Source organism: Battus philenor, unplaced genomic scaffold (genome assembly GCF_028537555.1).
Source record: "Battus philenor isolate CCGP_79_NKW_IND1 unplaced genomic scaffold, ilBatPhil1.0.hap1 SCAF_7, whole genome shotgun sequence".
Lineage (NCBI taxonomy): Eukaryota > Metazoa > Arthropoda > Insecta > Lepidoptera > Papilionidae > Battus > Battus philenor.
This window is the reverse complement of record NW_027181737.1, coordinates 10,178,168-10,188,465: the sequence shown is the minus strand read 5'-3', so window position 1 is coordinate 10,188,465 and position 10,298 is coordinate 10,178,168. Positions and strand designations below refer to the sequence as shown.

The 10,298-nt window shown below is 35.9% G+C and overlaps 2 protein-coding genes across 2 annotated transcripts; both read left to right on the top strand.

Moving 5' to 3' along the window:
• Nucleotides 1-3,072: 3,072 nt before the first annotated feature.
• Nucleotides 3,073-3,938, top strand: LOC137931192 (cuticle protein 19-like). The gene is made up of 3 exons (XM_068774601.1): nucleotides 3,073-3,084; nucleotides 3,166-3,600; nucleotides 3,693-3,938. The coding sequence occupies exons 1-3, from the start codon at nucleotides 3,073-3,075 to the stop codon at nucleotides 3,936-3,938; spliced, it is 693 nt and encodes a 230-aa protein (XP_068630702.1).
• Nucleotides 3,939-7,146: 3,208 nt separating this feature from the next.
• LOC137931055 (larval cuticle protein A1A-like) lies at nucleotides 7,147-8,220 on the top strand. Its single transcript, XM_068774455.1, has 3 exons — nucleotides 7,147-7,158; nucleotides 7,269-7,868; nucleotides 7,975-8,220. The coding sequence occupies exons 1-3, from the start codon at nucleotides 7,147-7,149 to the stop codon at nucleotides 8,218-8,220; spliced, it is 858 nt and encodes a 285-aa protein (XP_068630556.1).
• The last annotated feature ends 2,078 nt before the right edge of the window (nucleotides 8,221-10,298 follow it).

Genomic DNA, 10,298 nt, shown 5'->3' with positions numbered 1-10,298 from the left:
ACTAACATGTGTACTCTTCTTAATTAAAAATTTTACCCGTAATAAAAACAGAATATGAATATTTGTTCATGTGTAAACTTTTCCATTTAACAGTAATTGATTATAATGTGATTTAAACTCATTACTTTCATGAAAAAAAAAATTAAGACCCATTAAGCCGTTTTAATATAAACAATGGTTAAACCACTTTGAGCGCAATGCAGATGACCCCTGGGGCCTTTCCGTTCTAGAGTGGAGACCACGAATCGGTAAGCATAGCGTACGACGTCCATCTCCAAGAGGGACGGACGATTTTGTTAAGTTCGTAGGAAGACACATGACACTGGACGCTTATCACCAGTCCTATATCCACAACTGAAATGATGTTTTCTGCTAGCCCTACGTGCGTTTATTTTAACCATGTTCTGTTACATAGGTAAATTCCAAATGTATACAGAGAGAAACGACGAAAGTTATTAGTCATACTTTAAAAAAATCAGACGAGTTTCTAACGTAAGATACAGATATAATAATAATTACACAAAGCAGGGACAATATGTTTTTTTATTAATTATAACTTTTAATAAACGAGTATATCGTACCAAATAATAAAAAGTTAATTTCTTAAAAATTATGCTAAGTATCGAAGTATCAAATAATAATTATTATTTTTAAAATAATTTCTCTTATCAATCCATGCACCGCTGCACAATCTGTAGCGGTTTTTAAATGATACTAAAAAAACACACCACAACCTTCTAAAAACGTATTCCAAAAAAAAATCTTTTTTTTCCGAAATTAATGATTCTCATAGTGTAAGATCGAGTCTGTATGGAGGATAACCCAAGAATTAAACACCTGACATTATCTGATACTCAATAGTTCCATGGCATTGTCCTAAAAACGGAAGCTTCTCCAACGTCGTACCTGTCATGTCTACTAGCCTGCCTAAGGTGTAGAAGGTAAATAGAAACAGCGAACTTGGCAATAGAAGAAAAATATATTTGTATTAAAAGGGTAGTGGGCAAAAAGCCTGGTCTGATTTTACACCGTAGTTCGATACTCCCCTGATGGTGGTGGTAAGCAGCCGCACGATTTCCCAGGACTGGTCAGGCGGCAGCAGGTCGAAACGGGGAGCGCCGATAGTATACTTGATGTGTTCATGTCGGTACCTGGTACGAATATTAAAGTTGCGAGGCGATATTAAAGTTGTGGCGTGAATTTAATGATGCTCCGAGGATGAAGTTGAAGAACCGAGACGAGAATTTATAACGTAAATTCGAAATAGCCCCAGCGCGTGAGACGTCACATAGCTTGTGAACGCAACAGACAAAGATTGTGCGTCGCTGCGTGTGACGTCACCTAGCTAGTCAACGCGACCGAGGCCACAGTCCTTCTGCCGGGCAATGGATCTGAACTCATGTGGCTGGTGTGCAGGCGCAATGAAATATTTGTTATAAAAACAAAGGTCCGCTGAGCCGATAGCACGCTTTCACGATCCCACGCCACTTGAGATGTTACGTGCCCTTCTCAAATTATGTGACATTTCTTGTGTTTATCTTTTATTAAAATTTTAATTAAGACTTATGAATCACTAATATGCGACCTTACAACGTGAACATTATTCTCGAACAATGTCCACGCAAAAAAAATAGGCAAGCAAATGCCAATGTACTATTCCATTGTTATTTTGTTTTCTAAAAAAAAGGAGCGGAGAAGTCTTCTTTTTCCCTATACTTCTTTCTCCCTTAGTTTTAGTAAGCAAGTCATTTAAAAAGAGTAAGATCTTCACAGTGAGTACCGTGAAGGTTATTTGTTAGTTTTAGGATCATAACAATGTATCCGACTCTGATAACTCGTGACAATGCCAAATATAATATTTGAGGCCATAAAATACGATGGTGTTTTTGATTGCCGGTAGTGTATTCATCTAGCATAAAGCTACCTTACACCTGAGTCACTATGCAATACGTTTTAAATTTGACTCATACCAATATCCAGGCATAGCTAGGCGTAGGTATCGCACTTTTCGAACTTTATCATTTGCAGCAGGTAATGCTATTGAAGAACGTCCTTTATTGAGATTATTACTACAAAATTTGAACTCATTAAACTAGTAAATAGTAGCACTAGACGAAACTTCTTCACCCAAAGCTATCAATCGCAACATCGACAAAAATTTTCAGAAATCATACAACGTAATTTCTTGTATCATAATGGCACTTGAACTCAATTTCTAAGTTGCTGTCTAATTGTGAAAATAAAACAACGATGTATAATGTAGGTTAAAAGATAAATAAATGGCGCTATCTTAAAATTATCTATTGATTTCATTAATAAGCTGGCTAGTTCTATGAACTTTAAGGGTTACCAACGCACAAACGTGATTGCCGTTCGACTTCGCATTCAATTCATTTACCGACGTATCCTCTTGTTTAGTTCTAAATGGTCTGTCCTAGACAATTTCGAAAACATTTCAAATTAGAATTAATTTTTCTGAGTTATGCAAATACATTTGTTTAGCTGGGAAATCTACGAATAAAAAATTCATGAGATTATTCAGCACACAAGATGCTGAAATCTGTAGAGAAAGAAATAAACCACGCATTAACTAAAACAATAATTTAGTCTGTCACATTTTACCGGTTTTACTTTTGCGATTGGAGATACATTGAGTTGTTACAATGAAAAGAAAACAAGTCATGTTTATAGATAACAGTAAACTTATTAACTATTTTAAAATTAAATATCTTTGATACTTACAACATACGATATAAATGAACATAAGTACATTACCATTCGATTCAATGATGATAAATTAAAAAAATTACTAACTTCCAAGTAAACTTATATTGTTTATTAAAACATAAACGCCACAGTAATGTATTTATTACAAAACTCACTTAAAAAGCGAACTTTATGAATACTACATGTAGATTAATTAAGTGTTATTAAGATGTTTGTCGTACTTTTACCGTTTCTCTCATACAGTGCTTTTTGAGCTGTCGACCTTGTGGACACCGTAATTCATTTACTGTAAAAGCTCTCCGAGAAATAAAAAATGTATCAGTTGAATACTCCAGTTACTTCAACATGTTGTCCAAAGTAAGTTAGATTGCGATAAAGTTCTAAAAATAAATGACATTTATTTAAGTGATATGAAATTATAAGTACCGTTTACCACAGATTGTCGCGTTAAGCGCCGTGCTGGCAGTATCTGCGGCAGGTCTCCTGTCCCAGCCACACTACTCACCTGCGGCTGCGGTCTCCTCACAAAGCATCGTGCGACACGACCAAGCTATTCACGCCGCCCCCGTTGCTCTCCACGCTGCTCCTCTAGCCTACCAAGCTGCCCCCATCGTGTCGTACGCGGCTCCCGCACGTCTTTCCGGCGGTCACGCCGTGTCCTCGCAATCGATCCTGCGTCATGACCAGCCCCGTGCCTCTTATGGCATTGCTCCAGTAGCATACGCAGCAGCCCCAGCGCATTACGCAGCAGCCCCGGCGCATTACGCTGCTCCTATTGTTAGTCACGCCGCGCCTGTCATCAGTCACGCCGCGCCTATAATCACTCACGCTGCTCCCGCTGCCAGACTTGTCGCCACGCATCAGGAGGAATACGTAAGTAGCAATATAAATATCTGTATAAATATGTTGAAAAACACTATCCAGAGAATATTATGATAATTTCTGTCCGTGTAATTCAATTCCAGGCGCACCCGCAGTACGAGTTCTCGTACTCCGTGTCGGATGCGCACACCGGAGACAACAAGTCGCAGCACGAGAGCCGCGACGGTGACGCCGTGCACGGCGAGTACTCGCTGCTGGAGGCCGACGGCTCCGTGCGCACCGTGCAGTACTCCGCCGACGACCACAGCGGCTTCAACGCGATCGTCTCCAACTCGGCGCCCTCGCATCACGCCGTCTCCGCTCCGGGACACATCCTCGCGCATCATTAATCCCAACCCGCTTTTTTCTTACTAAGCAATATTGTTTTATAAATTATCAGTTTTATACATTACTTAAAATATCTTTTCATTATTTTGATCCTTCATACAATTTACTTATTTTTACTATCGACAAGTTGTATCAATCTAGTCGGCCCCTTAAAAATATCTCACTACAGATAATCATTATATATCAACTTTATATCTCAGACCGTAATTTTACTATATTTACATAAAAGATAAAGTGTCTACATAACTCTACTAAAACAAAAACGCAATTACATTGTATTGCCAAAAAATCGCATCGAAACAAAAAATATGCATATCTTTAGCAACAACATAAAGTCTCAATTTCCTGTATTTATTGACTAAAGAAAAAAAAGCTCACTGACATTTTTGATCACCGCCATCAACGCCACTAGGTTAGAATCACCTTTAAAGTGGTAGTCTGTATTAGGTGTCTGCTTCTCTCATTCATCAAAGATTGAAGATCTGGATGGAGGGCGGCGGACCATCTCATATCGCTACATTTTTTTTCTGGGAAATGTTAACAACTTAATATTTTAATCTTGTTTTCAATATTTTGTAAATATTTCGCTGTCTGATATACTTCAAGTGCATCTGACTTGGAATACGTTACTAAAAGAAGATTTGCACTCATAAAGTAATAAAGTTTTCATTTTATCATATACGGTAAAAGATGGTTAAAGCTGCTGTCAGTTACGACTAAAATCTTAGCAAACCCGTCTATGCGTCTACATTCTTACTATGCTACATCGAGGACCAAAGCGATCTACAGCCAAAACCATTTTCTTGTGGCCGTCTCCGCTCCGGGACACATCCTCGCGCATCATTAAACCCTAACTACAGTCATAATATCGCAATGTTTTAGTTAAATTTTTATTATTTAAATCAAAACGATAACTTTAAATAAAACAGTGAAAGAAAACCCTTTTCCTTTAATTTAATTTGTCATTGTCAGCAAAAGAGAACATTTTAATTTTAGTTTTAAAGATTTTTAATAATTTTATTTTTAAGTTATGAAAAAAAAAGAAGTCAGTTATTACAAAAAAGTTAAAATCAAGTGGACGCTTAGATATTTTTACGGCTTTTAAAAATCATCAAAATTATTGAGACTGAGTTACAAATAATATTTTTGCATCTTTTGATAGAAACATAAGATCATTATATATGCAACTATACAAGATATACTTATAAATGTTTCGTAGAAGAGCAACCAACAGAGTTTTTACCACAAAGGGACTTGATCGGTAGTTATTACCTGACTAATAAGGGCACCTCTTCGGAAAGCGTTAGCGCTGGGTGAAGAAGGGGCAGAAACTCCAACAATGCTCCTTTTTGTAATAAAGATCATATTGAGGTTCGACCCTCCCTCGAGATGGAATGCTTAGCGGATATTCATCATTAATACCTATTATTTTCTACATAACATAATTTAAAGTGACCATTTATGACGATGAAAATAATGCTAAAATAGCCCAACTTAATAAAACCTAATTAAAATGTTTTTTCTGGTCACTTTTACAAAATTCTTGAGATAGTTATGAGAGCAATTCAAACCTTTATATATGTATATATATATTTAAATTAACTGCGATTTATTTTAAATTTGGCTAGTTTCGTTTTCGGCTCGTCGTCTGGAAACTCGAGAGTTTGTCTCGGTCTCAAAACAGCACTACGTTTGAATATCCTTGAAGAAAACGAGTCACTGTGAGATTCGCTTTCTCATTACACATTCATGATTCACAGTATTCCTGTTTAAAACAAATTGTAGTATAAGAAAGAAGTCGAAAGCTTTTACTCTGTTCAAATACAAAAATGCCCGTAGAAACCTGAAAAAATATAACCATATATGTCAGGTTGTACTGCATTCATAATAGATTAAAAGAAAATTTTAAGCTGGCTCTTATATAAGACTTCTATTTATTTGCATAAGTGTAGATAATCGTGTAAAAATTTGATTAAATTAAAAAGTATAAATCAAATTATTATTTTATCTATGAATAAAAACAAAATCATTACACCGATAGACTGACATAGACATTAAACCCTTTAAGTAGTGATTATAAACGTAATGAAAAGCGACGAAAATTAAAAGATTTTATTATTTTTAGAAAAATCTGATAAATTACTTCAGTACGATATCCCTATAAATTTAATAATATTTGAATCAATACTAATTGCGTCGTCGTCGTTGTTGTCGTCGCTTCAGCCCATAAACGCCTATTGAAAGGCTTAGGTAACACGTAAAAAAACTATGGAGGACATGCGACAATCGCCACGCTTGGCTAGAGATATGTTATTATGGTACGCAGAGAACGGCCCATCCTCTCGAAACTTTTTTGTAAGCAGTGGCAATCGTATAAAATGAATGCACAAAATGTGAATTATAACGATTGTATTAAGGGAATCAAATCTGCAACCTACAATCGCAAGTTTCTGCCATCTATCTCTGCAGTAACACTGCTCAATCTATTCTAATTTTTTTTTAATAGGTATTAAATCCGTGCTCAACTTGTATTAGCAGCTGTGAACAGATAAAAACACACTACTGCCAATCATATACGTAATTAATCATTTACTGGAAATCTAATTAAACTCGATGAGTGAGAGTAAAGAGCTATTATAAATTTGTTTTCACTTCTATGTTCGGCGATGCCAAACAGATTATATGAAGTTTCTGTTTTAATTATAGTTATATTAATGATTTTAGGAGATGTAATGGATTTCACATCCAGATAACAAGAGGAATGATTTAGCGATTTCTAATAAGAATTACATGTATCACGTAAATGGTTCATTGTTTTTAATTTTCGCACCAAATTGACATGTACTTTTAATTTTAAACTCAAATATTATTCAGGTAACTAATACTTTGACGAAATGACTAATTTTTTATAACCAAAACCATAAGTATAAATAAACAGTGTTCTATAAATTAAGATTTACACGAAAACGAATAAATTAAAATGCTTGAAATATTTCGCTAAATACCTTTAAAAACTTTACTTACGAACACCATTATGCAAACTTACAATACCAGATTTCTTGAAACGCGTGTATATTTTTTTGTACTTTCACCGAATATTTGATAAACTACTTTTTGACTTGACGACCTTGCTGGTATCATGTTTTATTTACTATAAAAGCCTTCCGAAAAAAAAAATATGTATCATTTACACACTCGATCTATCTGAACATGTTGTCCAAGGTAAAGTTTATAAAGAGATAGAAACAATGCTGGGTTTAGTATTATTACCTTTCAATGAATATTTATGTCTTCTAGCATAACTAACATGAAGTTTAAATGTTTTCTTATAGATTCTTGCCTTAAGCGCCGTTCTGGCAGTATCTGCGGCAGGTCTTCTGCCTCAGCCACACTACTCATCAGCTGCTGCGGTCTCCTCACAAAGCATAGTGCGAAACGACCAAGCTATTCACGCCGCACCCGTTGCTCTTCGCGCTGCTCCCCTGGCCTACCAAGCTGCCCCCATCGTGTCGTACGCGGCTCCCGCACGCCTTTCTGGCGGTCACGCCGTGTCTTCGCAATCAATTCTGCGTCATGACCAGCCCCGTGCTTCGTATGGCATTGCTCCAGTAACATACGCAGCTGCTCCAGCGCATTACGCCGCGCCAGTCATCACTCACGCCGCACCCGTTGCTCTTCGCGCTGCTCCCCTGGCCTACCAAGCCGCCCCCATCGTGTCGTACGCGACTCCCGCACGCCTTTCCGGCGGTCACGCCGTGTCCTCGCAATCGATCCTGCGTCATGATCAGCCCCGTGCTTCTTATGGAATTGCTCCAGTAGCATACGCAGCCGCTCCGGCACATTACGCTGCTCCTATCATCAGTCACGCTGCGCCTGTCATCAGCCACGCTGCCCCCACTGCCAGACTTGTCGCCGCGCACCACGAGGAATACGTAAGTAGCATATTATAAACTGATATATATGTATATATATATATATATATATATTTAAATCTTAATTTATTACATGTTGTTACAATTTCTATCTGCGTGTTTCCAGGCGCACCCGCAGTACGAGTTCTCGTACTCCGTGTCGGACGCGCACACCGGCGACAACAAGTCGCAGCACGAGAGCCGCGACGGTGACGCCGTGCACGGCGAGTACTCGCTCCTGGAGGCCGACGGCTCCGTGCGCACCGTGCAGTACTCCGCCGACGACCACAGCGGCTTCAACGCAGTTGTCTCCAACTCTGCGCCCGCGCACCACGCCGTCTCCGCTCCAGCACACATCCTCGCGCATCATTAAACCTACCCTTTAGATCCAACGCCGCTATATTCTAGTTAAATTATAACTTAAATGTGCATATTAGTTGTTAATAAAAGAAAGTATAAGACATTAGTTTAAATTTTTATTACACGTGTTTAGACAATAGGTAATATATTTATATATTTATATATATATATATATATATATATATATATATATTTATATAAATTGACACTCTGAGTTAAAAATAGTAGTAAGTCGTCGAATAAATACTTCAATCCAACCTATTATAAATACTTGACACTAACGAGACGAACAGAAAATATAATCACTGCAACAATAGACATCATTGGACGAACGACGATTGATATGGTAGATAGATCAATTACAATCTAAGCGTATCTCATCCTTTCCTATAAAATGATACCTTTATTACCATAACAGCAAATTCTTGATTATTGCTCTGACAGTTCTTTTCTTTTTTTATGATTAGAATACAAAAAGGATAACTTTAACTAAACGAAAGTTTAAACTTCAGTTTTACCGCTACTCGTGTATTACTGTAATGTTTAAAAATTAGCGTAGTTGACTAAGACTTATAAATAGCAATATATATTGATATATAACATATAATAAAATGTCTTTTGATTAATTCAATCAAGCTATACATTTTACTGCTTGCAATACCTTAGAGTGGAGAATAGAAACGTGTAAAGGCACTGTCTATATTCTATTTTCTTAAGACATTAGAAAATATACGAATTTGTTACTCAGCTACTTATAAATTATTAAGATTATAGTAACTGAATTCATAATTATAGTGCGAGAAAGCAATTTTTATTATAAAGTATTTCGACCAAAAATGACGGGATATGGAAGAAGCACGCAAAACCTTGTTGTTGTTGATGTTACAAATTTTAAAAGAAGATTTGAGACCTGTAGCCTACAATTAAATAGAAGAGTATAATCATATCAACATTTTAAGCAGTACGCAAAGAAAAAAATATTTTTACGGCTGAGCAATGTTTTTACTCAGACCTCTATAGAGGTTTTTCCATCAGCCACCAGAGTATAATGTAGAGTTTATCCGACTTTAGTGATGGTTCAGTTAGATGTTAGGTCACACAAGTACTAAGCTATATTTTATGAAAAAGATATCAAAACATAAGCACAAATGTATCATAGAAATATTCTTGAGAACCGTTTCGAATCGTTTTTTTTTTAACCGCCTGGTTTCTTAACGACACTATTTTTCCACACCAACAATGATCCTTTCAGCAACACAAGGTTGTAAGGCTTATCTACCAAGACGTAGTAAGAAAGAGAACGACGCTTCAAGCTTTATCTGAGTTGAATACTAGCTGTCATCAAACCCTGATGTTTATCGGCTGAATCATGATTTATTATTTTTGATCAATTTTAAAGAGTATGGCATGTTTTAAACATTTTGATAATTTGAAGTCGCTGAAACAATCTATAACATTGGTACTGAAGAATTTTTCTGTAAAGAGTTTAATGACTACCGGCCTCAACGTTTAAAGGTCTGCAAGATAGAGACCACTTTGAATGAAGCTCATGTATTTTTCTTATTATGTTTAAACAAAGTACTAAATATAAATGTTTAAAATAACACACAATTCTAATATTTAAATACAAATAGTACACAATAAAAACCATTTATGGCCAAACTAAGTATAGGTAAAAATATTGCAGATACTACTGATTGAGATAAACGAAAGCTGTTTTTTCTACAACATTTATTGCGTCAAATACTGGTATTGAAATTTGAAAATTGTACACAAAGCTACAAGAGTTTACGAAAGTGTGAAAATATGTTACATTCACAGCTAAATTGCTAACATTTTTATCTCATTAGTATCAGTTATTTCTCATATTTTATCTATTTACCAATATTTATTTATTTACAAAAGAAAATATTCATAGTAAAATATTCATTATGAATATAATTTAAAAAAAATATTAATCTTTTCAATCTTTATTATTCTTTGCATTTTCAGATAGATATATTAAATACAAAAATAAGAATTGATTTAGTGCCATGAGTACTCAAGGGTTTTAAGCGCTTTCACCAAAGATTTGATGTAATACTTTTAGGC

What these genes read in the sequence shown, in the direction of transcription:
- LOC137931055 (XM_068774455.1), top strand. An exon ending in CCGCGCACCACGAGGAATAC is followed by an intron (nt 7,869 to 7,974) that starts GTAAGTAGCATA and finishes GCGTGTTTCCAG; the next exon opens with GCGCACCCGCAGTACGAGTT.
- LOC137931192 (XM_068774601.1), top strand. An exon ending in CCACGCATCAGGAGGAATAC is followed by an intron (nt 3,601 to 3,692) that starts GTAAGTAGCAAT and finishes ATTCAATTCCAG; the next exon opens with GCGCACCCGCAGTACGAGTT.